This window comes from Ambystoma mexicanum, chromosome 4q (assembly GCF_040938575.1).
Source record: "Ambystoma mexicanum isolate Mex_15411 chromosome 4q, UKY_AmexF1_1, whole genome shotgun sequence".
Lineage (NCBI taxonomy): Eukaryota > Metazoa > Chordata > Amphibia > Caudata > Ambystomatidae > Ambystoma > Ambystoma mexicanum.
The window spans coordinates 1,125,150,833-1,125,177,967 of NC_090928.1; the positions used below are offsets into that span (position 1 = coordinate 1,125,150,833).

The window sequence follows — 27,135 nt, forward strand, 5'->3', positions numbered from 1 at the left end:
ATTCTCACTCTCAGTCCTATCCACCTCAATGCTATTATTTTACTCCTTTTAATCACAGCCTCCAATACGGAAATAATTGATGGTTGAAGAAATGCATGAGTTCCTAAAAAGATATTTCTGGATTGCCCAGAGACCACCTACGATTAACTGGCCTTACTCCCCATTGCATTTGAAAAGTGTAGAATTTGGCATTCATTGTTACAAGTCAGATCAGATATATTTATGGGGGCAATCCGCTGATAGCATCTTGAGTGTAGTTAGGGGGCACCTTCCTTGAATTTAAATCGCCTCACTAAAATCACCACATTGGGATCTATCCCTAAATGTTGGTTGCCCACAAGAGATGACTTGACTTCCACCCATTAAGATTCTTGAAGATGAGTTCTTTGAAGGTGAGTTATGAAAATATACAATAACAATCTCATGGTAGATAGTACCTTTAAGCTTTGTCACCAGAATGTTGGTTGAGTCACAATGCACGGTACCAATTGTCAAATCCAATTTGACGTGCACCCTCGTACAATTACCACCACAATCTCTCGCATTTTTCTTTTTTAAAAGATGGTGTAGCCCATGTTGTATATTTGACTAGGGTTACGAGACCAGGTCTCCTGTAATAAATTGTAACTCTGAAGGGCAAATATTTCCTGTACAACTTAGTTTCCTAGGCCTGAGCTCTTCAAAGGGAGTATCTTTAGCACAATTGACAATTTATAGCATGCATATGCTCTTGCCTCTGCGTGGCTAAATATAAAAGTCTGTCAGCATACAGATGGTTCTGAAGAACCACTGATTAACAATTCAAATCTGTAAATCCGTCAGAGAAAATGAGTCGCCCATTGACGTTTGTAACCCTACTATGTAGTCGGTCAACATCCTCCTTTGTAGTCAAGATGTTATCTTTTTATCATGGATACCAGAATTACTTTATCAGGCTTACGTTACTAGCCTGCTGTCTGAGTTCTCCTTCTGCAAGTTCAACATCTAAAGTTTCCAATGTTGTTTTCCCCCATTTGAAGCGTTTACTCGCCAACATATTGTTTTATGCAAGCCCCTCAGGTTAAGTGATGAAATACTATAATATTGCAAAATAACCTAAAAGAAGTTTAAAGGTCACATCTTTATAACTGACAAACTTCAAAGGGGTTACTAACCATGTGTATAATCTAGTTAACTATACTGGAGGATCGTAAAGTCAGAACACTGGCATTGCATCCTCATCCTTTCAAATGTGGGCCCACCAACTCCGTGATACATTAAAATGTGTCTAGATTCCACATTACAATATTTAATGCGAGTAGATAACCAGTGCTATGACTTGCTTATTAAGGCAAAGTTTTACTCTTTCATCAAATTACTGAGTCTTGGAACGTTAACAAGAGCTATATGCTCTACCTACCCAGCTATTCACATAATCGGGATGAATCTGTCAGCAATACCTTTAGCAGAATTAGTATTGCTTGCATTTGCAGCTGAGATTGCAAATCATTCATCTTTGACTTTAGGTGTACTGAGCTCATTCAAGTGTAGATAATACTTTTCCAGTATTGCTGGATTTGAATTGTTCACAATCACGGCATTTAGACATGTAATGCTATATTGATCATTTCTCCGGTCAGTGGATTCAACAATAAACTTGGAGATCACTGCAGAGTGCACTTGGCCATTAAACATTGCTTCATTCGTTTTGAATAGCTGCAAACGAGGTACAGTAAAACATTTGACATTTGGCAGGGCGTTTTCTATGGGGAACACAATTCACAAAGTCTGTGCAATAGATGAGAGCACTTTAAGTATGCAATAATTAAATGAGCGGCTCGAAGTAGTGAATTCCCAAACTTATTTTCATATTTCGTTTTTTTATTTTTTGCACTGTGAAATCTCTTTAAAAGATCGCAATTTCTTTAGTCATGTGGGGATTATCATTTTTGATGGGCACTAAATTAGATACTAGTAATGTTCAAGAATTCACAGTTGCTGCAGATGTTATCACAGAGGCTAACACCTTCCTGTCTCCTATTTTGGTTATTATTTTATTAAGAGGCACCTATGTTTCTGCAGAATTAGTAACGCTAGTAACTTAATTGAAGTCAGGTTTGTCCCCAGAAGCAAAGTGCTTTACAACATTGGGCACCACTGAAGATCTTACCTCTACATGTTCTTTGCTTTGCTGAACATACACCTGCAGAATATTGCCCTCGTTACGCAAAATGAGCTAAAGTTGACTTTACGTCTGTTGGGTGATTGTTGTCCACATTTCAATGGGCACTGATGGTCTTTTTCCTCAACATATCCCAGACTGATTACTTTTTTACCCCTTTCCTCCCTGTATTGGTAGTCTGGCTCTAGCTCGAGTCAACTGCACCCACATATGAAATAAACATACCAAATCAAGTTTGCTTTTAGCCTAACAGGTGATCCGGACCTGTCGCTAGAAACTTGTGAAAGCAGTTCTCTCGGAGAGCTCACTGATGATACGCTGATGCCTGAATTAGTTACAGCCAACAATTTGCGGTGGATGTGGCTCCAGTGCTAAAACAAGGCTTGATCCGCATGCTTCAAAATGTGTTCCACACATGTTTAAGATCTATTGCAGAGTCCTAGCCTGCAGTGGGCATATATAAAGTGCAGAAAAACCATTCACGCCATTTATTGGTAATAAAAATGTAGGCAGGAAACAGTAGTCTGAGAATTATCTACAACCATGACCGGTACTGTAATAGTCCCCATTATTAGCTGGATTGAATCCAGGATACAAGGTGTGAGAAACCAGAGGGTATCTTCCAGGAAGGCCCCAAGTTTTCTCTTATTCGGGTGGCCAGGAGAGGGACATCGCTTTTGGAATCCCAACCTTGGGGGTGGAGAAGCGAGGCAGGATCACCTGGGTAGGGACGTCTGGGGTAATAAATCCGTGAGACACAAGGGTGAGGCGCGTTATCAGATTAGGATAACGGGGGGGTGAGGAAGCCTCCCTAACGCCTTAATAGGATATTCGGGTCTACCGCTCTTGAATAAGTCCTATTGTAATAGAATGACAAAGGTGGGGAAATACGGGAACCAGAATCTCCTTGGCTATTAAACGGGTCCTTCCCCCAACTCCAGTCAAAGAACTTCTTATCCATATCAGTCCAACCATTACAAATCATCAGTAAAGAAATATTAAAAGGAAATTGCCCTCGACACATAAAAATTAAGCTGGGTGTTCCCATTCTCCCCAAACTCTCCACCATCTTATTACCCTTCGCCCTGCAATATCCCTTATTGGTCTCGCCCCATCTCCAGCTCTGCATTTCCAACAAATACTGGGACGAGGAGGCAACTAAGAGCAGTAAAGATTACCCATTGAAATAACATGGGGTGTAAGGGAAACCTGCTGTAGACAGAACTTAAGTTGTCCCATTGATAGTTTGGCATTTCCTAATTATCGCTCACATCTGACTCCACTTGACTGTTTTCACAACTATAAAAGGTCTGGTTTTACACAGGTGAGAGCGCGAGCTGGGGATGTTGTCTGGACCACAGAAACCAAGGAGCAGAGAGCAGCAGGCTCTATGGTCCAGAGAACGGCAAGAAGAGACACTGGGCCAGTGTTGGTGAGGGGCTGCTGCGTGGCTAGCGAGGCGTGTCGCCAGGGAGCCGGAGCGAAGCACCCTGCAGGCTATTGACATTTGGATCATTGTTTGTTCACTTGGGACCTGTGCCGGCTCCAAGTGTGCTTGAGGGGCAGGTGGTGAGGTAAAGCGAGTACAATTGTGCATGGGGAAGCTGGAGAAAGTGCCAGGGGCACAAGAAGGATAAAGGTGCAAGTGTGCATGGAGGAAGTTAAAGAAGGTGCCAGTGGATACGAGAAAGAAGTCAAGAAAACAAAGGCAACAAGAAGGGGGTGCAGAAAGCCCTTGAAGGTAAAAGGTTAAGGGAAGGAAGAACAGAAAATAAGAGGGGTTAAAGCTTGGCATGGCAGCGCTTAAGAGGAGCAAAGAACCTGCTATTTTCGAAAGTCTCTGATGCTACACCTTGAAAGAACTGTATATGAGAGAAAGGTACATACATCCCAACAAACTGAACTTGTGTTTTGAAAGTCAAGAGGCCTAAGCTTGGGAAGGGAACACTAAGAGGCCTATCAAAGTGGAATCTTGATTATTTTGTGTTCCTGAAGGAATTGAAGCTTGGGGAAGGGAACCTAGAGATGCTTAGCGAAGAACCATTTTTTTGGTTAGGTTTTGAACTTGGAAGGACTAAATCTCGGGGAAGGGAAACCCAAGGCATTAAAGACATTAACATTGTTTGAACCATGGAGAAGGTCCTATGAACAGTCCTTTTTTGATTGAACTCATTCTTTTGAAGCTGACCAACCTACTCCTGGTGAGAAGACCACCTAAAACCAATTCTGGGTTTTTCTATTTTTGTTGAACCACCACTTTTTACTTTTAAAAGACTTCCTAACACATTTATTATCATATTTTTAGACCGACTTATTTTTCTTTTGTACTCTGACATCGACGTCCCAGTTAAGGGAACCATCCCTTTAGTGTTAAGGCCAGGTAGGCATTACACCAACCCAGGAACCTTAGTAAATAATGTTTTTTTTTAAATTAATATCGTTGTCTGTCTCTAGATACCATTTTTTTTTTTAAACTTTATTTTGGTTTTAACATGAGCATACAGTAACGACCTGTGTTAGCAGGTCCCATCAACAAAAAGGGAAAACAGTACGTTCATAGCACCTACAATGCACATTCAAAGTCTATGAGACGATATTCCATCAGCGTGAATGTTCATTAAGGCAGCACGCTCCGTCGAGGGTCTGAGGGGATAGCGGGAGACGGACATATAGCAGTGTTGTGGTTCACAGGTGAGGATTGAGAGATAGTGACATTAGAAGTGGAAAGTAAATAGCTAATGTAGGGAGCCCAGATATCTGGAGGGCGTGCATGCAGGGGAAGGGTCCGTAAGAACTCAGTGTCCATGTCTTGACAGTAAAGAATGTCTTTTTTTCCATGCCGCTAGGGAGGGAAGGGGGCCGCGTCCCCAAGTCAGGGCTATTCTTCTGCGGGCAAGCACCAGGAGCAAAGAGGCAAGCTTCCTCACTGGGGCTTGTAGATGTTTTGTCATGCTCAGGGGAGCGGTGGTCGGGACTGGGGCCAGCACCTCACCGACAATGTCACTTGTGTGCTGTAAAACTGAGGACCAAAATCGGGCTACACCCGGGCAGTGCTAAGCGAGGTGAACAAAGTCTGCGGCCGGGGTGCCACATCTCTCGCAATGATCGGGGGCTTCGGGGTGATGGCGCCGTTTCTTTTGGGGGGTATAGTATGTTTGGTGGACGAAGTGGAAGTGGGTCTGCTTATAGCGAGTATTTAGAGCTACTTTTTGGGTTTGTTGAAGGATATAGGTCCATTCGTCGTCGGGTATTGTGGCATGGAGGGCCATCTCCCAACGCCGTTTCGCCCTTGCGGCGGTCGTGTTTGTGTCAACGAGCAGTGATCTATAGATCGTGGAGACCAAACGCTCCTCGCCTCTTGCCCGTATCACATTGTGTAGGAGGGTCCATGTCGGCGGTTGTTTGGGGAATGTTGGGAGGAGGGCCTGCGAGGTATGCCGCAGCCTGAAATAAAGAAAGATGTCGAGCGAGGTGTCGCAACCCCTCTCCCTGATCATTTGTGGGGTTATGAACATATCCTCTGGAAAGAGGTCCCCAAATGTCTGGAGGCTGGCCTTGTCCAGCCAGATCAAAAAGACTTTTTTGTTGGTCAGGGGAATGCCGGGGATAAACTTGATGGGTAGTAACGGAGAGTATCTTATCTGGAGTTCAAATTTGCGGGCAATTTTCTTCCAGATGGCATATGAGGACAGGACTGGGCTTAGCGTGTTGTACGGAACCGGTCGATCACTGAAGATGACTGCTGTCAAGAAGTCAGGGGACGCTAGGGCGCGTTCAACTTGAACGTGTGGGCGGACATAATCGGTGGCATACCAATGGCTCAGGAATTGGGCCTGAGCGGCCCAATAGTACTTTTCTATGTCGGGAAGTGCAAGGCCGCCTTGAGCCACCGGTAGTGTCAGAGTCGTGTAAGCGACTCTTGCTGGTCTGCCCGCCCATATTAGTTCCAAGATGAGGCTTCTGATTTTCTGTAGAAATGTGCGTGGGAGTATTAGGGGTATATTAGTGAACAAGTAAAGAAGTCTGGGGAGAATCATCATCTTGGTCAGTGAAACCCTCCCCCATAGTGTCAGGGGAAGTGACTTCCATCTTTGGATGCGCTCACGGAGGGATTGGAACACCTGGCCGTAGTTGTCTTTAAAGATCTCATCGTGGTTAAGCGACATAAGGATGCCAAGGTAGCGAACCCTGGTGCTTTCTCACTTAAATCCGTGGTCATCGCGAAACTTAAGAATGGTTATTGTCAGCGGAAAAATTACCGATTTCGAATGATTTATTTTGAGACCAGAGATGCCACTAAATCGGATCACCTTGCGCATAATTGGATTAAGATCCGTTTGGGGATCTCTGATGAAGAGCATCACGTCATCAGCATAGAGGGAGACGATCAGTTTGTGTGGTCCCAGAGTGATGCCACTATTCATACGGTGTGTTCTTAGCCTAGAGGCAAGTGGTTCCATAACTAAGGCAAAGATAAGGGCCGATAGGGGGCATCCCTGCCTAGTGCCGCGTTCCAACCTGACTCCGGGAGACCTTTCAGTGCCGAGGGTGATGTAGGAGCGGGGCTCATTATATAGTAGTGAGACCATCTTGATAAAAGTTTCCCCAGACCCATTTGTGTGAGTGTTGCAAAGAGGTAAGGCCATTCGACGGAGTCTAATGCCTTCTCAGTGTCTAACAGCACTGCAATGGCCTGCCGTGAAGGGTCGAGTGCGGCAATGACGCCAAACAGTCGTCGAATACCGTACGTCGTGTTGCGGCCAGGAATAAAACCGGCCTGGTCACCCAGGACCAGTGCGGGCATGAGAGGAAGGAGACGGTTTGCGAGAATCTTGGCCAGAATCTTGTTATCGAGGTTAATCAGCGAGATCGGCCTGTAGGAGGCGCAATCATCCTGTGGTTTGCCTGATTTATGGATAAGAATTACATTGGCTTCGCGGAGGTTGGGAGGAAGGATCCCCCGCTCTAGGGCCTCTTCGTACACTTGGAGGAGTAATGGGGCTAGCGCGGGTGCGTGGGCCTTATAAAATTCGCCTGTCAGGCCATCAGGACCGGGTGCCTTGGTGTTTGGGAGAGATTTTATTGTCTCGATGATTTCCTCTTGTGAGATGGGTGCGTTCAGTGGTTCGCGTAAATCATGGATTACCCAGTACAATTCGGTATCGTTAAGGTAGTTCTGAAGCTCTTCGGGGTTACTGGTGAAATGGGAGCTGTACAGGTCTTGGTAGAATTTGTGGAATGTGCGTACGATCTCTTGTTCGGTATATGTCGGATTTCCCTGTGTGTCGCGGATGCATTCCACCCCGGGGGGAGTTTGATCTAGCCTCAGAAGGCGGGCCAGGAGCGCCCCGGGTTTCTGCCCCTCCCCATACTGCCTAATCATGTGTTTGCGGCTCAAAAATTTCAGCTCACGTTCGGCTGTCTCTTGAAATTTGGATAATTCTATCTTTAGATTGGCCTGGGTCTGCGCGTCTGGGGATGCGGTTTGTGTATTTTCTAGGTCTTTCAGGCGATGTTCACTTTCCGTTAGTGCACGTCTAATCAGTTTTAGGATGCCATTTTCTTTGGCCATGCACACGCCTCTCATATAACATTTCAGTGTTTCCCATAATGTGCCGGCTGAATCGACTGAGCCCTGATTTATCTCAAGGAAAGTGGTGATGTCTTGGCGTAGCTCATCAGCGAAGTCAGGATCTGAGAGCGAACCAGACTTGAATCTCCAGTTCACGGGAGTTCTTGGGAATGCAGATAGCATAAAGTCGAGTGTAACCATGGAGTGGTCTGAGAGGGTTCGTGGCATGATTTGGCAGGAACCCCATGTGTATGGACTGTGTGCTGACACCAGTAAGTAGTCGATGCGGGAGCTGGTATTGTGGACTGCTGAGTGAAAGGTATAGTCCTGGGAATTTGGATGAGTGTGTCTCCAGATATCAGATAGTTCAAAGGCCTGGCAGATCTGAGACCTGCCGACTGGCCTTGGAGGTTCTGCTGTTGGAGCCGTGTGATTTGTTGATTTGGGGGTCGAGCGGGGTGTTGAGATCTGCACCCCAGATGATCGTCGCAGAGGTGTATGCACCAAGGTTTGACATAACCCAATTAAAGTTATTCGGACCATCGACATTGGGGCGTAAGTGTTCACCAAAACTATTTCCCGCCCAGCAAGCAGGCCTCTTACCAACAGGCACCTGCCCTCTTCGTCCTTCTTGAAGCTGATCAGGCTAAAGCTTGCTTTCTTGTCAATCAGTATTGCCACTCCTCTTGCGTATGAAGAGTATGAAGAAAAGTATTTATGACAGCCCCATGAGCGGGCCCAGAGATGCTCTGCTGACGATGTAAGGTGGGTTTCTTGTAGTATCGCAATAGTAACCGTGTGTCGCCGCAGATATTGCAGAACTTTCCTGACTTTAGAAGGTTGGTTTCCACCTCGGATATTCCAAGTGGCAATTTTAAGTGACCCCAGATTGCAGCGATAGAGAGGAGGGGAATGGCGCCGCCTCAACCCTGTGGATCACACAGAGCTCAAAGACACTGACGGGCGTGTTATGTGTCACAGGTTCCGGAATAAGGATCTGTAATTGTAGTGTGCTTGAACGTGGTTGGTGGGGCGAGGACAACTTGATAACACTTGGATCCCTCCCTTGCGCAGGCAACCCCCAACAGGCCCGCGGCATACCCACCCACTTCTGCCTGGGCAACTCCCAACTGGCCCAGATTGAACAGTCCCCAATAAACAAAACAGTCAGCATTGCTGTGCTAGGGGCACTAGTGGCCCTCCAAGTGGAGGCTAGCTCCCAACCTCAGAGTGTGTTTGTTCCGTAGCAGAGATGTTGTTTACTTGTATCAGCGAGATATCTCCTGTTTTTGCCAGTGGCAGGATGGGTCCTTTATGGCGGATCCCTTCTCGGTCTGTTTCCTCGTTGGGGGTTCGGTACATTCGGGGCGGGTCTGCAGCTGTTGCGGTCTAGGTATTCATTTGTCTCCTCTGGCGTGTTGAAAAACTGCGTTTTGCCTTTGTATTGAATCCGAAGTTTTGCCGGGAAAAGCATAGAGTACTGAATTTGATTTTCCTGTAATCGCCGTATTACTGCTGTGAATGAGCGCCTTTGCGCCTGAACAGCCTGGGAGAAGTCTGGGAAGAATTGGATCTTATCTCCGTCCCTGGCGGCTCTCAGAATGGCGTCACGGTCTTTGTAATTAAGCAATTTTGCTATTATGGGTCTATGATTTGATCCCGGCACCGGTCGTGTGTTGGGGACTCTATGGGCTCTCTCGACCACGAAAAGCTTGGATAGGATCTCTGTTCCGAATAGCTCTGTGCAGATCTTCTCTACGTATTCCTCCATTTTTTGGACAGGTTGGTGTTCTCTAACACCCACTATCCGCACATTGTTCCGGCGTGAGCGGCCTTCGAGATCTTCATTCTTGGCATTCTTGGCGCTTACCGCCTTCACCTGTGCTTCTAGTAGGGATACTCTGGAGGCTAGGGCCGTCGAGCCGTCATCGAGGTCAGAGACCCTCTGCTCAACGGTATCTAGTCTATCAGCATGTTTGTCCAGCCGATGTTGGAGTTGGTCGACTTTGGAAGAGAGGGAATCCAATTTGCTGCCCAGACCTCCGATTCCTGCTTTGAGATCTAGCAGGATTTCTCTGATCTCGTGCTCCTGTGACTCTCCGGCTTAATGGGGCAGTTCTTGATCGGGCAATTGCGGACTGCTGCTTGGGATTGCCTTGGAGGAGGAGCCGCCTTCAAAATTTAGCTTGCGCTGTGATCTGTCATTTTTCCCCATCTTTGTGCTGGATACGGGTGGCGGGGCACCAGGGATGCGGCCCGCGGCGTCCCCACGAAGGGTAACTGGGGGGGTCACAGGGTAATTCAGTAGCCAGACGGCCGGGGGGGTCGTCGGTGGACGCTGCAGTTCCTAGATCTCGGGTTTATTATCGGCTCAGTGCCGGTGCAGTGACTGCCGCGGGTAGAGAGGAGTCTCGTGTCGCGGTCACAGGAGAAGAGCCACAAGCCCCAGGGCGACGCGACTCCAGTACTCTCTTCAGCAGGCCCTAGATAGTGTTCCAGACTGGGCAGGCCTGCGCTCAGGTTCAGGGGTCGTGGTCACATCAAAGGCTGATCTGGTGTCCGCACATTAAGTGCTATGGGGGGGGGATCTTCGCTGTCTTGGGGATAACCGGTTATTCTTGTCACTCGGGTATGCAGGATAAGGCTCTCCCGCGCGGTCCCCTGGTGAGTGCGGTCCCTCTGCCCGCGAGCCGCGACCCCCGGGAGGGAGCGCGACCCTAGGGACGCCTCAGCGCGGGATGGCGGGGTCTCCGCCGCACGCCCAGCCATGCGCCGATTTTCCCAGGATTTTTAGGACCGCGGGGCCCGCAGGGACTCGAGGGCCACCGGCCCGTATCACGGGGTCTATGGAGCCGCCAGGCCCGCCTCCGGCGCCCGCGACCGGGGAGGAGACGCAGGGCACGCGTACCTGGATTTTCGCCGCTCGGCCCCTCCGGCTTCGGCGTTCTCTCTCGGTGCAAGCGGGCACCGCTGGGCCGCGGATCGCGTGGCAGCCGCCGCAACCGCGGACTTCAGGAGCACTGGAGGCGTCGCGGGGACGCGGTTCCTCGAATCCCACAGCGCCGCAGGGACACCGGCAAGGTGCAGGCCTCGACGTGTGTCGGGGCGGCCAGCTCCGCCTCCCGTGCGATCGTCTCCTTCGGCTCCAGCGGGGCCGCGTCCTCCAGTCAGATGAGGAGCGGGAGGGGGGGTGGCGGACCTCTCCGCACCCCGCACGCTGACGAGATCGTGATGGGCAAGTGGAATGCCTGCAGGTATCCGTGGGGAAGCGTATCAGCCGTCGATGGCTGGTGATCTCGCACTGTGAAAATGCCGCAGACCGCAGGATTATTCAGGATCTTTAGGGAGCTCTATGGAGCTCACAGGGAGGCCGCCATCTTGGGAGGTTCTCTAGCGCCCTCTTGTCTCTAGATACCATGCCTGTCTCACAAAGGGCAGAAATAACTGGGAACTTCATGCGCTTCTTTCAGAAGGCTTCACAATCGTCCTGAATCCTCGCTTAAGAGATCTAAACGGAGATACAAAGCTGCTCCTGCTGGCTGATCTTTGACTGCTTTGTTGACTGTCCTTTGCTCAATATTTGCTCTGTGGATGGAGCAGTATCACAACTTAACTGCCCTGTTGATGCACTTCCCTGATAAAGCCTGTTCAGTTACTGAGAAGGACTGCAGCATGTGCCAGGGAAAATCAATTTGGTGAGATTTGAAACAATTTGAAGGCACTTCACAAGATAAGTCTGCACAAATATTGCAAATTGTCCTAATCCATGGTAGCCTTAACCACAGTAGTCTGCGTTAGTAAGATGGGAAAAGGCAGAATTGTGTGCAGCACATACAAAAGAGAGAAACCAGTGCTCGATACAGCAATGACCCTGCGGCACCATAGAGCGTGAAGGGTCAAGCTTGAAGCTCAGGATAATTTTCACATTGGCAGCTATTAGACAAGAATCTGAACAAAGAATGAATTTGTGGTAACCCCTGACCACTAGACACGCTGTCTATATTTAGTTGAAGCCAGAGGTGCAACTAGCCTGAAACTTTTGGTGGGGCTAACGCTTCAAATGGTGGGGGATGGGTTAACTTCAAAGAATGTGGGGTGGGACAAACGTGCGTATGGTGGCTATTCACCACAAGAAATGTTTGTGGAAACTAGTGTCCAGTTCGCCACCAATGGTGCAGTTTAGAGCACATTGAGCCACTGACACTGCCCGTAAACATGATCGGGTTGAAAGACAAAATACAGATTTCTCTTTGTGCTTGCCAGCGTAGTATTGCTGCAATTGTGCTGCGTGTGGTTGGCTTTGCCAGCTGCTAGTTCAATTGCTAGTCCAATGTGCATGACCAGCTGCATTGTATTATCTAATCTCAGTCGGTGTGCTGCTGAATTTGAAGTGTCTAAGATAACCGAAGGGAGGCAGCCTCAAACAACTGACTTGAAATTGTGGGCACTGACGATTTCCCATGGCATAATGAGACTTGACATAGCATGAATTAGCCTAACATCACATAATTTAGCAAACGAGGCCCAACGGCTGAAGAAGGAATGTTGTGCATGGATATAAACAAATAGATGTCACCAACTGAGGTTTCCAAAGTGAAGCAGATTGTTACTGTACCTTGCTTAACAGACCTGAAAACCAAATGAGGATAAACGCCTCAATCATCTTAACACTAACTTCAGCAACAAACCAATACAGGTTAGTGTCTGAGAACATACCCCACCAAAGACTTGTACTTATACTAAACTTCCCTGAATAGGATATCATAGGGGCAACGCGCTGATCTTGGAAGCAAGACCACGCAGAGCAACAGAGGTTTGAATCCCGGATCCACGCTTTGAAACCAGGTACGGTATTAGGCACGTTATAAAAAACAATTGAATAAATGTCAATTTAACTCTCCACACAGTGCCAGAGTAATGAATAAGGAGACGCAACCAACAAGCAATGTACCTGATCAACCTGGCGCGCTCAACCACTGCTCCAATCGACTCCCAAAATATCTAAACTATACACACCACAGAGAGCCTTCTCCTTTCAGATCGGTACACAAAATTGAAAAAAAGCAACATTGCCCTACTCCCGTAGCTCCTACGTTAGTCACATACTCCTCCTGTTGAAGATCCTAAAGTGCCAAGAAACCATGCAAAGGGCAGAGGCTGCCCTTTGCAAGACTCCATAGCAGGGCATTGCAAAGACCTCCACTCTTTCTCCTGTGAGGCAGAACTCTGGCTGGCCCAATCATCTTTGGTGGTTGGCAGCAACCGAGGAGGAAGTTAATATTGGTTCTGCTGCAGTTAGTCTGCTACACTAGTATCCCTTGTGCACTGGCTGGCTAGTGAGAATGTACATATCCGCCTGTCAAATCAAGTAATGTGGGACTAAGTACCTCAGGGGCCACCAACAGAGGAGCATGCGAGAATTCCAGTTTGTCCTTCAAATCTGCCCCTCTAAGTAAAAAAAAATAAAAACAAGTTTGAATCACTTCTAAGGCCTCCAATGTTTGCATTTAAGGCACAGTGACATTACATCCCAGGACCACACAATTTGCTTAAGCAATGAATCCAGGATGTTAGCCCACCGCAATTATTATTTTTTTGTAAACTTCTTTTTATTAAGTTTTCAACATACAAAAGAGAGGGGAAAAAAACGCCCCCCCCCCGCCCAATCGACCCTCCCCCCCCCCCCCCCCCCCAAGGCAGCAGAAGTCTATTCATATCCCCATGGCTTCCTGATGCAGTCTCTTCAAGATTGTTCTGACATACCCAACAGAATAGTACCCCCAACAATCCTCCCTCCCCCCTTTCCCCGGGATGGCTCCTCCTTGTCCACGATCCATTACCTTCATGGATCATTGCCAGCACTTAGCACAGGTCCAATAGTCGCAAGCGTTGAGGGCGCCACCCAATCAGGAAATCGTCTTTAAGAAACGCCAAAGTTCCCCCCCAGTCTCCAGCAAAGGACTGTAGTTTATCCTTCGCGTACGTTGCCCATTCAAGTGCAACGATTTCCCAGAGTTTGCGTAACAAGTCCTGCAATAAAGGGACCACCTTACTCTTCCATCTTTGTGCTATTACCGTCATAGCTGCAATTGTAAGAATCGCCCTTGCTTTCCCTCTGCATTTAGGTTCCCCCACACCACTGATCCGCCCAAAACCCATAATGACCTCCTCAGGGGGTCTGCTATCCCCTGGACCGAAGGCCTGCTCCTGAGCTCTCTGAACCTCCAACCAGAAGGGCCTTATTTTCGGGCATGTCCACCAAATAAGCTGCACCGTGCCCTCCATCCCGCAGCATCGCCAACAGTTCCCAGGAGTAGCGTGGGTAAATCTCCCACAATCGAGCTGGTGTATGCCACCCAAACAGGACTTTATACCACATCTCCTGTAGTTGGGATGCTCTAACCAACCTGGGGATCTTCCTCCATAATCTTTCCCACTCTTCAAGCTCAATCCCCCTTCCCAAAATCCGTTTCCACCTTCCCATGTACGCCCAGGGGCTTCTAACAGTGGCTTCTTCTAAAATCCTATAGAGATTAGATATGAGACCCTTGGAGCCGTCGTTAGATAGAAGGAATCTCACAAACCTTGTTTTCCCCCTTGTTGCGGCCTCTTTATTCACTGGGTGGAGGGCTCAGTGGCGCAGTTGTGCGTATCTAAGTCTTTCTCCCTCCTTTACCCCATACTCCCTCTTACATTCCTCAAAAGAGAGAATCCTCCAGTCCCGAAACAGGTCACCCAGCCTCCTACAAGCCCCCGCTCGCCATTGCCCAAATGCTCCTCCCTCCATCCCCGTGGTGAAGTCACCTTTTCGAAACAAGGGCGTAAAGGGGGAGGGGAAGGTTGTGATTCCTTTACTCCTCACCAGTTTGTCCCAGTTCTCTGCCATCAGTTTCGTAATAGAGCTCTCATATACATGCTTGGGCCTAAGCTGCTTCGGGATCCATAAAATTTCTGCCAAGTTTCGATGTGCCACTGCTCTATCCATTGCCACCCATTTCTTATCCTGTGAGGCCTCTCCCTCTCGAAGCCAGTCCCTAATCACCCGCAGTTGCGTTGCTTCGTAGTACTGTTGAAAATTCGGTAATGCCAGGCCCCCCTCCCTCCTCGGGGCAGTTAACAGGTGTCTACTGATTCGTGCTTTTTTTCCCTTCCCAGAGGAAATCACCCGTCACAGACCAACTCCCGAAAGAAGCTCCCCTGTGCGGCCTGGGGTATAGCTTGGTGGAGATATAACAATCGCGGGAGAATCACCATTTTAATTGTGGCCATTCTACCTAGCCACGAAATCCGGAGGCCCTTCCATTTGTGTAGGTCCCTTTTAATGTCCTTCAAAAGCGATGGATAGTTAGCTCGGTATCAGCCGCCCGGGGTTGGCGTGATTTTCACCCCTAGGTATTTAATCTCCCCAGGGCTCCAGATGAAAGGGGTAGCTTTTCTCAATAGTTCCCTATCTTCTACTCCTAGCGTTAGATTCAGGAGTTCCGATTTACTGAAATTAATTTTAAGGCCAGAGACTTCCCCAAAGTCTTCTAATAGCTTCCTGCTCAGCCGAATAGATTCCAATGGTGAAGTTAAGGCCAGTAACATGTCATCTGCAAAAGCAGCCACTTTTTGTTCCACTCCCCCAAAATAAATCCCTTTTTATCTCCTCCGCCTCCCTGATTGCCTGTAGTAACGGCTCAAGATAAATTGCAAAGAGCAGGGGGGATAGGTGTAACGCTCACCTGGTTCCCCCGGAGGCGCAGGTCTTGATCTGGCGAGGATACTGTCTTCAGTGTTAGGCGCAGGGTTCGTTTTGCTCCCGGACTGGGCCCCCTTCCCACCGACAGTTTAAGCTGAAGAGTGAGGTGTCTGCAAGGGTAAACCAAGGTATTAGTGTTTGGAAGGTTCGGAAAGTTCCTAGCCCCTCTCGCCCTTTCTTTCCCCGTGGAACTGGGTTGATATTGCGCTTACCTTATATAGGTAAATGCCGGGCTCTCCATCCTGCGTCTTATGCAGGGGCGCTGGATCCAGTTGCTTCACTGGATGCGAGCTCTGCCTCTTGATAGCAGAGGATTTGCTGAGAGCGAAGACGCCGTTAATGCACGAGCGTGCCTTGTAAGTATTAAAGTTCCTTTTGCCTTGTTCTCTTCTCTTTCAAAAGTCTTAAGTCTGTAAAGTCTATGTCTTTCCCTTTTCAGATGCTGTGACGATGAAGATTATCCTTCTAATGGCACGTAAGTAGAAAGACTGCACTAGAGCTGGAGAATGCTCCGTAATGTCTCTTTTGTCTTTGCAGGTGCTGAGGTGCAGCGCGAACAGATTGAAAGCGAGCATAACACAGGTAAGCAGTCTTGTAACTAAGCGTTACTAACCGATGTATCTTGCCTTGCAGGTGCCGGAATGCAACGCGAGCTGAGTTGGAACGGGCGTAACACAGGTAAGCAGAACTTGTAGTTGAATATTACTGACCGATGTTCTCTCTCTTTGCAGATGTCGGATGCCGGAAGAGAAAGGCAGAAAAAGGCGCCTTGGATGCTGCCGTTGGATAAGGTAAGTAGATTCACTGCCTTTACTTTAGCCTAACCTGTGCCTTTGTTTTGCAGGAGCTGCAGAAGACTGAAGAAGACTGAAGATTGGATTCCAGCAGGTTATTTCGTGTTCACAGGATCTGGAGCTGGAGGTTTCCTGGAGCTGACACGGTGAGCGTCCTGCTGCAGATGCAGAATAACGCGAAGCACGTGAAACCAATCGGGTGTGGTTTAAATAGCCTTCTGTAGTGCTTAGGCGTCTCCTTCCACGGCCCCACCCAGGTAAGAAAAGAGTTCCAGATTTCTAAAAGAGTTCCTGTGTTCTGCTTCCAGGGAGTGGCTCCTGCTCCACCCAGACAGAAAAAGTAGTTCCAGGCAGAGAAGGATCAGGAGACCAGTTAGCTGGTAAGTAAGCAGCATGGTCTGCTACAGGTAGGTCCACCAAGCACTCTTATCCAATATGAGCCCGGCGCTTCCTGTGCCGGGACCAGTCACCATCATGAGCCTGGCGCCACTGGCGCCAGGACAAGGTCCAGAGGGTCCCTATAGGGACTGGCTGGGTCCTGGGATCAGAGTCATGGGCCTGCTTCCAAGGTCGTGGGGCAAGTCCTGACCCCTTGGAAGCAGGGATCATGACAATAGGGGACAGCCCTGTTTAGTACCCCTACTCACTTTGAAGGCTCTAGTATTGGTTCCATTCACCGCAATTCTCATAGTAGGCGTTTGGTAATTAGCCTGTACCATGCGCAAGAAGTGGCCTTCGATGCCCATCTTCCGCATCACTTTAAACAGAAACGACCACTCCACACGGTCGACCGCCTTTTCCGCGTCCAGCGATAAAAGGACCGCGGGAGTGCCCGTTCTGTGAGTCTTTTCCACCAGGTGAGCCACCCTCTAATATTGTCCGCCGTTTGCCTGCCCCTTATGAACCCCGCTTGGTTTGGATAAATTAGGTCTGGGAGGAGGCCCTCCAACCTATTTGCCAGGAGTTTTGTGAAAATCTTAGTGTCAACATTAATCAACGCTATTGGTCTATAGGAGGACCGCTCCTCGGGATTCTTATTCGGTTTCAATATAAGGGTCAGTCTAGACTATTCCATAGACGGAGATATTTTCCCCGTCAGCCGGAATACATTAAAAAGGTGAGTCAAATGTGGGACAAATACCGCGGCAAAGGTTTCGTAAAAAGCTGCAGTGTAACCATCGGGTCCTGGGGCTTTATTTAGAGGAAGCCCTCTGATCACCTTCGCCACATCCTCTTCGATAATCTCCCCAGACAGTTGGGCCAGCGCCCCCTTCCCAATCCTTTCCAACTCTATCTTATGTAAAAATGCTGACTGCAAGCAATCTCGCGGGCCCTGTGATTCATAAAGACTCATAGAAGGATACCATCAACTCCTGTACTTCCCCTGATTCAGTTACCCTTTCCCCTGTCTGTCAGTAAGGCTGTGATCGCGTTCCTGGATTTCACTCCTCTTAGTAGGCGGGCAAGGAGAGCATCCGCTTTATTCGCTTTGTCGTAATAATGTTGTCGGACCCTTAAAAGAGCCCCCTCGGCTTTTTTTTTCCTAAGGATTTCCAACTGTCCTAACGCCCCGCGATACTCCCTCATGGAAGCTCTAGTTGGGGCCGCCCCCACCTTGCGCCGTGCCCTTTCGACCTCCTCTTCGAGACGGTTTTCCAGCTTCTTCAATTCTTTCACCCTATGAGACGCCGCTATTAATTCTCCCCTTAGCGTGGCCTTAAAGGCATCCCACCTTATCTCTTCCTTCATGTCTCCCTTTCGGTTGGTGGCAAAGAAGTCCCTGATTTTGTCTTCTATGTCCTGTCTAATTATCTGGTCCCTGAAAAGGTTTTCTGGTTCCTCCAGGTCCACCCCCTTCTTTCCCTACGACCCAGGTCCATTTTCATTGACACCACTTTGTGATCCGCTATACCTATAGGACCCGTTGCCACTTCCCGAACCTGACCCACCAGATCCGAGGTCACCCAAATATAGCCTATCCTAGATTGGGATCAGTGGACCCCTGACAGGAAAGTGTACCCTTCTTCCCTGCCCCAGATCTCGCGCCACACATCTCTCAACCCTGCATCCCGTATTCTGTCCTTCAGGTCTGTCGACATCACAGCTCCTCCCCCTCCCACCGAGCGCCCCGATCTATCCCGTTCCTTCTCCCATGCTATATTAAGGTCGCTTAGTAGGAAGATTGGTCCCCGTGCCTTTTCCTCCAGAATCCCCAAAATGCGTGACAGAAATTGCTCCTGTCCTGCGTTTGGTGCATACACTACTGCCAAAGTGTACGGGTTGTTCTGATGCACCCCGAGGACTATTCTGTACCTGCCTTCTTTGTCCCTAATAATTTCCGACGTCCTAAAGCCCACAGAGTTTTTAATAGCCAAGGCCACCCCCGCTGATCTACTCACCCCCGACGCCTGCAGTATCAGATCAAACCCCCTCAACTTGAGACGCCCCTGGTCTTTAGGCCGGAGGTGCGTTTCTTGCAGCCCCAAAATATCTGGACACTCTCTCCTCGTAAATTGCTCTAGCTTTTTACTCTTGAGGGGCGTATTAAACCCCCATTATGCGTTTGCCATTTTAGAGAGGATTAATACATCTTTAATGCTATAGCCCCTGTCCTCCCTCCAGGACCCTCTCTAATTTGAGTGCCCCACCGATGGAGCGAACCAAGTATCCCCTGTGACCCCTCCCTACTTCCTCTGATGCCGTGTACAATCCCCGCCTTCCATACCCTGACTCTTGCGTGAAGCTTCTGCTGCTCTCCCCCGCTCCCTCCCCTACCCCCTGAAGGGCGTGCCCTTCCCGCCTCTCTCTCCCCCTCCACCTCTTGGATATACCCATCCTTACTGATTCATAGAAGGATGCTCACCTCCCTGCCAATTGTCTCCTTTAGTGGCCCACCACCCATATAGAGTTACTACTACTTTGAGGTCTCCTCTTGTGCATCCCCTTCCATCCCTCCAGAACCATCCTTGTTGCTGACCAGATTGCTTTTTGCGTTTAGCTTCATTTTCCTCCTTTTCTCTCCCACTGTTGTCCAGGCCCATTGCCTTGACTGCTTCTCAACTGTTGCAACCTCCTTTCTAGATTGTTTTTTTTGGGGCGGCGTCATCCAGGTCCAGGCGTAAAATACCCACAGCCTCCTGCACTGTTGTTATGCGCCTCTGAACTCCCTCCCACTCGAACACCAATCCGAACGGGAAGGTCCACCTGTACTTGACCCCTCTCGCATTTAGAACCTGCAAGACGGGAGCCATCTGACGCCTCTTCGTTAGAGTGCTGCTTGCCAAGTCCTGAAATAACGCTATGCGGTGCTCGTGGTAAAAGATGGGCTCCTGTCTCCTTGCTTCCCGGAGGATTGCCTCCTTTTGAGCATACTTGGTGAAGGCCGCCAAAACATCCCTGGGCCTTGACTGCGCACCCATGCCTCCCCGTCCCACTCTGAACTCGATCGAGCTCAATGCTTTCCCGGGATGAGATTCCCAAAATCCCTGCAAAGACGGATTGTATCACCCCTTTTAGGTCCTTGTCATGGACGGTTTCTGGTAGCATTTTGACCCTTATGTTAATTTGGCGGGATCTATTTTCCATGTCCTCCATTTGAATTTCCAAATTACATGTAGCCATGTCGAGTCTTTCAATTGCCTCGCTGTTAGCCGTCACCTCTTTGTCCAATTCTTGCAGGCCCCTCTCCAACAAGTCCGTCCGCTCCCCTTGCTGTCGCAGCTCCCGTTTAATTTCACCTAAGGCCGAGTTGAGGTCCGCTCGAAGAATCTGGATTTGATCCTGGAACGTCTTTGCTAAATTGATCTGCAGGGTATGCATCTCCCCCCTGAGATCTTGTTGTGACATCGCAGCCGTACACTCCCCGTCCAGGGGCGAGGCGCTTCCCTCCGGGTCCCCCTTTGCAGTCCTAGATGTTTCCCTCGCCTCCTGGATCGGCCAGATGTTGGGAAGGGTACCCGGAACCTCACCCGGGGTCGACAGCGTTTTCCCACTCTTCCCCTTTACCTTCATAGCCATGCCTGTGTTCTGGATACTTCACTCACCTCCACGGGGTCTCCAAAACCCCTTTCCCACCTTCGCTTTCTTCGGTGATGCTCGTCTCCGATCGCTCAGGTTATTGCTCAACAGTCCGTATCATAAATTCGCCCCACAGCATACACTGTTCCAACTGCCGTATAAGCACCTCTCCCGGGGTGGGGGGGTGAACGGTTACCCCTGCCTTTCCTTGGGGTAGGGACCCAGCGGTGCCTCTCGGGTCCGGGGGTAATGCTATTTCTCCTCACCGCTCACTCACATCAGGCCGCCGACCAGAATCCTGCATTGCGCCTCAGCTCTGCGATGTCTTTAATTGGGCCTTTATGTTGCTCCTCTAGGCCCCTGGACAGTCGCTGCCTCTGTCAGGGGGGGCCCCCGCCAGACCAACCCGAGTGGGACCAGCGGCGATGTTCCCTACTGCCTTCCGTGGCCCCCGATGGAACCACCTTCCTGCCCCGCCAGGGTCCGCTTCTTTGTGCCCCTCCACTCCTTCCCCCACCGGTGCAGGGGACAAACTTCCAGCTCCACGTCCCGCTCCGCAATGCCGGTCGGCGGACACCTCTCCCTCCAAAGTCTGGCCCCCGCGGGGCCCGTTCAGACAATTCGGGCAATGAGCCTTCCCAAGGTCCGTTGCAGCTCCCGATGGAGCCGCTCAGATGCCTCTCTCCCTCTGCCGGTGCTCGTTCCCCCGCTTCGGCCCCACTCACCGCTGACGGGACAGGGGGCAGATCTCCAAGCCCACCCCAGCTTCCTCAGGGGAAGCAACCTCTTTTTCTTTGGAGACTGTGGGGGCTGTTCCTCCACGCTGGGCACTTCTCCTCCTAGGTGTCGCGGCCAGCCAGCACGCTCCCGTGGGCTTCTCCCGGGGGCCGCGCGCCGCTCTCCCTTGGCTCTTCCTGGGTCACCATAGCGACCCTGAGCTCCGCTCCACCGAACAGGATCAGTTCCCACTCCCTCACCGCGGGTCGGGTGCTCCCCTTCCTCCGCCTCCGCTCCTCCTCCCCCGGCGCCCGCATTCCGTGGGCCTCCGGGCTCCAACAGCCGCCGCGAGCTCCGAGGCTCCGATCCGCCTCTACCTCACCAGCGACGTGGCCGCCCCCGAAATGAATCCCGTGTTACAAGGGGTGCGGTCAGTGTCACTTAGCCTCCTATGCTGCCTAAACAACAGGGTGGTGGGCTTTCCCCAGTGTTAGGGTTCGGGGGCTCCGCCGGCGCGTCTATCTGCAGCTAGCGGCCATCTTGAATCCCCCACTCTGCAATTTAAGCACCTGATCATATACCTTCTGACCTAGTTAGTACAACTATTTGGTTGGGCTTTGGAGACCTACAATAAGTTTGTTTTATAGCGTTTACTTGCAAAAGTACACAAAGCACCTAAAGCAACCGGACACTATTTAAGGCCTTGTATAAACATGTTAAGCTAGATGAGTAAAACTGTGGCTGTATTTTTCACATCCTGAAGTCTAAAAGTCCCAGACAACAAACTATTTGAATGTTAAACTAGTAGATCCTATGGATATAAACTGAGTCGCAAAATAAAGCTACTTTTTAAAGCACTTGTCTTGTTGTCAGTATTCTAGACGCAATGTGGTGTTAGGCTATGTAGTAACTCATTTACACGCATTAGAGTGCTACTCTTCAGCTAAAGCTTTTATGTTCAAAGCTGCCATACATCTCCCCTTCTTGTAGAAGACCAGACACGTGAGGACTGTTGTGAAGATGAATTGCCTTCTGTCCCCTCTAATCCTCCCAATATCTCTCCGGCCATGCAAGTGCTGATAGGCTGAATACTTTAGTTCGTCACCATTCATTTATAATTTTTTTTTTTGTTTCACTCCTAACAAATAAACTACCCATGACTTACTTTGTCTTCAAAGTGTGCCCATATTTTGTAGTTGATTGCACCTGAGTGGTTTTTTTTTAATTTGGAAATGTCCCAACACGGTTCCGATTCCTTCAATATTTCTCCAGAAAAGTGTTGGTGGAAACATGTTACAGAACTAATTGCCAGGCCTTTGTCAACAGCGTAGCCCCAGACTTTATCTGTGTCCTGTCCTTCACCTTGCTCACCTACACAGCTATTGGAAGTCTGCAATGGGCCTGTATTTCAGTGGTGGGGGTGGGCAAAAGCCCCAATGGTCGTTCGTTGCCTGGTTTTAGCCAATTGTCACTCATCCATTCACTAAGGGAGGCACCAAAATTGTTTGACAGCCTTTATTCACCTGCATACTGAGTAGGGTCCAGGTGTCCACTGCATAGTAGTAAATCTGAAGACCAGTGAAGTGGATAAGAATGGCCAGGGGACAAAGGCAAACTTGGAAAGAGTAGCAGTGTGAAGAAGCAATAGGTTCACTATGTTAAGACCTGTACAAGTGGGGTTAGTAGCATTTCACACCAAATATTGAGATCTCGTTATCTCGCAATACTATGGTTTGCTTTTTCAGAGTGAGTTTTGAGAAACCAAATTGCTGGTTTTTAGCAAATGGTGGTTGAACTAGGGGGCTATTTAAGAGAAAGTGATGATCTACAGAAATGGGAGGGCTTGTTAACAATATTGCTAACACTTCCCCAGGCATTTTGGGAGGATTTAAACAGATCATTTCATTTCTGTAGGGAATTAAGAAGACCAAGTTGGGTCTTGAAGCATTGCAAAGTCTGGTTTCTGTCGTGAAAATGAGATTGGGCAAAGATGATGTATGAAGATCATATAGCTCATTGCTCATTGAGTGACAGTCTCTTAAAATGAGAAAGAATGCAGTACACTGTGAGGGGAGCAGAGGTATCCTGTGTCTGCGAGGAACAGGCAGACAACGTAGGGCCAAGATGCAGGTCTTCACTGTTTACAGCAAGTTGGGCAATTCTCTTGAGCGTGATGCGATTGTGCAAATTTGGTTACATTATATGGCCACAGGAACTGAAGTGTATACCTATGGAAAGTTTGGATGATTTGGCAGCATCAATGGTCTGTTCTTAGTGAAAATGGCATCAGGCCAGATCTACGCATACTCTCATTGCACAGCTTTCCCATTTCAAGGGAAAGCTGCACAGTCCTTCATATTTTTCTTAAACCGTTGTCTGCCTGATAAACTGATTTTTAGGGATGGTCTTTAGTCTCCTTCCAAGAATTAGTTGTTTGCCTGATGAATGTAACACAATTTTATTTTGTTCACAGATTATATTTACAGCACTTGACAACTAATCAAAAATGTTCTTCCCAACTAGCAATCCGTCAGGAACTGGGCAAGTCAAATTCTGCATAGGAGACTAGGACTGAGCAGAGCTTTTTGGCCTGAATCGAAACGGACTTCATTTTATAAGCCGATAGAGAAGAACAGACGATGTATGTCCCACAGGATGGTGAACATGTTCTGGGAACTTTCAAAGGCATCACTCTGGTGATCTGCAATTTCTTTCAGAGTTTGCTGCTTTTTCTGACCTTTGAAACCAGTGGAAAAGAGTCTTAACGTTACAGCAATGGTTATGCAGAAATTTGACTGTCGGAAGATCAGAATGTTGGAGTAATATCACATTAAGATAAATTGCACATATTTTAGAATTATTTTTAAAGATTGAGAGAGCTTTAGAAGGCTTTTGAGAGGTTTCCTTTGAGCGATTTAGCAAGTTGTACTATTGTGTACTGCAAGTGTATCTCAGGTTTGTCTTCCTTTCATATATGGTACTTTATTAATTTCAGAGATCGCAACATTTCAAACCGTATTACTTGTTGAAATCACAAGAATTTAAATAAGCAGGTGATCTAGAAATTGGTATTTCACATCCTGTTTTCGGAAAGTTTAATAGGAATCCTCTCTACTGAGCCTTCAAATTGCATAGAAAAGAAAGGGTTGAAATCATCCCAATGTATTTGTATAAATGCCTTCCCAAATTCTTACTAGGCCTTTACAAAAATGAAAGCAGTCTATGTAATCCAGACTAATGGTAAAATGTAAATCATTCATGCAACATATGTTGGTTTTCCACAGATGTCCTGTTTTATTTTATGCATGTGGACGTTTTTGTACTTTTACACAATCACCACTGTTTTCAACTCAGAAAGAATCTGCATGTCACACGTTACAATTTTATTTTACACTTTTATACGTCAATTTAATAGGAAGGAAGGTGCTAGTTAGGTTTTGAATTTCATACTGTCCGCTACATGCTTCTTTTCATTGATTTACATGCATGTATATTAGTGTTAGGCTTTCGAAATGTTTTGTAACGATGTTTGTGCCACCGGTTCCATAGCATTCTTGTATCCATTATTACTGTTTTCATTTTGTGTCCAAGATGGAAAAGTTACCTAGTAATGTTAATTACTGGCTGCAGTGCGCCATACAGAAGATCACGATCCTATTACATTCTGTCCCCAGCCTTTCTTGTAAGGGTTAGTCAGAATTCTTGGAGGACGTCTAGTATGAACGATTTCAGTGTAGTTTACAGTTTACCATTCTAGATTAGTAGTCCATCTATCTTTTGTTACTGGGAAAGTCTAGTTGTATACATATGGCAGGTACTTGCAAGGATGTCCCAGCAGTTCTACATACACACCCATCACTGTGCCTACCTATGCCTCAAAATAGGCTGCTCCTATGAATATTACAAAGCCTACTCTTTGCTGCTGGTTTAAGAACATGATTGCAGCAACCTTGATTGAAACTACTAGGAACAGAGACCAGCATTAATGAAATGGTTGTGGTTTGTCCCTGCTAGAGTTTGGCGTCGATGTTGAAGTGATGGGACACCTGGTACCAAAATAAACTAAAGCCCTCCCATATGTCTGTGGGATCAAACGGAATGATATTCCTGCAAGTCTGATCAACTAACTTTTTAAGACTGTGAATGGATCGGAATAGCATTTGGTGCACGTTGGATTATGTAGAGCTGCAACAGTGCCATATTTGCTTTGTGATCTGTGCTGATCTATCCTTTTGAAGACAAATTTCACCTGTGGGTTTGAACGAATGATGGGTAAGTAGGTCTTCATGTACACTTTCGAAACAATGCAGCTCAGCTGACACAGGACAAAAGCTTTACGTGGTAGATCCCGGAAAGTGCTGGCCACCAAAGCAAATCAACAGCACTTGCTGCTTCTGGAAAGAAGATTCAACAAGGGAGTCTCTTCTGTGTTTTTCTGTTTCCTTGGCAACTTTAATGCATTTTGGGACACAAATATAGTGGAAGTGTGTACTAAAATGGAAGTTCTACCCAACTCCAGCATATACAGCAGTCTCCAAAAACTCTTATGTTCTGCATGGTACAACGCAAAGGCGTTCTCAACAAATGCAGCAAGCTTGTTAAGTCATTTCACTTTAAAGAAAACAACATATGGACACAATTATATCTATGTACAATTTACTTTTTGGGTGAACATTTAAACTTTAAGGACATTTACCCCTGTCAGAAATCATGTTTGATTTTTCGTAGTCATCCAAAATGTTGACGATTAGCCGAAAAGGCATGGACACATGCGTACAAACAGTCCAAAGTTAGACAGGTGATTGAAGTCCTAAATCGTGAATGAAACTGGTTTATGCACTAAACGTTTTGTGCCTTGGTCTAAAATAACATGATTTGTTTTCTTTTAAGGAAATAGGAAATGTTTCATGCAGTTTTTACATTTGTTTAACTTTGTCGTGGTTTGTTGAACCTTTCAGAATTTGACTGAGTCTGTGTAGGGGGGGGGGAATAGTGGCGTACATAACCTGACAAATACAGTGTGTATTTCACTGGAGGTATCACTGCTAGAGATTTCACTCCTTAAAATGAAGAACAGATGCAGAGAAGAGTTTCCTGCTAAAGAGGAACATTTCTTTTAACAAAAACTATGTACTGGTGGGGGGTTATTTTGTATGTTGGGATATCTTAAGCCGTGCACAGTTTAGGCAAACGTTTCCAATTCCAGGAAAGTTCTTCTTTCCTCAACACTGTGATCTGAGCTCTGAGAAACCTATACCATACATGAGTGGCTAACAAAACAATTGCAATCAAACTGAATGTACAACTCTTGAGTGCTGGTGCTGAAGTCTTTCTTCATCCTGATTTCAAAATGTCATTGTTAAAATATTTTGACGCATCGTGTCAATCAATTCTGAAATTGAACCTAATGAATGTTGAATTTTCACACTAAGGATTTACCCTTTTTTCCTTGTTATTTTTCTCCTGACTCATTGCTATTTTTATCATGTTTCATTTTACTTTTCTTACATGCTAATCTTGTTTTGAGCGAATTAAATAAAATTGCAATATATACGAGTTGCCACAATTTGTTCAAATTCGAGAGACCGTATCTCTAGACTGCCCTGGGCAACAATTTGTTGAATGTGAAAAATAATGCCTATAATACATAATCGCATTACATTACTGCTGTCATAGATTTTCTAACTATGAAGAAAGATAGTTTCATGGAGTCAATACTCTAAAAAAAGAATGTAAACAATGAATTGTAATCTTTATGAATGAACACAATTGTACATAAATTTAGAAAACTAACCGGGTGTAATCATCTTTTTGTTGAATGATTGTTTTACCTTTTTGATTCTTACAGTTCCTTGAGGGGAAAGCCATTCTAGTGTATGGGATAATGTCATTTATTTTCAGACATTGATTTTTTATTTTCAGACATTGATTCATCACAGTAGATGAAACCATCATCAATGACCCAGTCAACGACCTCAGGCTCTTCTAAGGCTACAATCCCATCGTCGACAAGTCTTCGTCGACAAAACATTCCCATAAACCATCAGAGCACTGTTGGTGACAGCATAGTCCACGTCGATGAAGCCCCAATGAGCCGAGCTGTCCACTACCTTGTCAATGAGAACCAGAGTAT

The 27,135-nt window shown here is 47.5% G+C and overlaps 1 protein-coding gene across 3 annotated transcripts in view; it reads left to right on the plus strand.

The window, feature by feature from the left end:
* ENAH (ENAH actin regulator) overlaps positions 1 to 26,555 on the plus strand; it is a 1,361,004-nt gene extending 1,334,449 nt beyond the window's left edge. For 2 of the 3 annotated variants that reach the window (XM_069608701.1, XM_069608702.1), the window contains one exon: positions 23,526 to 23,712. In XM_069608701.1, the coding sequence (XP_069464802.1) occupies positions 23,526 to 23,563 (38 nt within the window). In that variant the 3' untranslated portion in view covers positions 23,564 to 23,712. Of the gene's footprint in view, positions 1 to 23,525 lie in introns of all 3 variants that reach the window. The other variant, XM_069608703.1, reaches the window with a different exon arrangement.
* Positions 26,556 to 27,135: the final 580 nt, after the last annotated feature.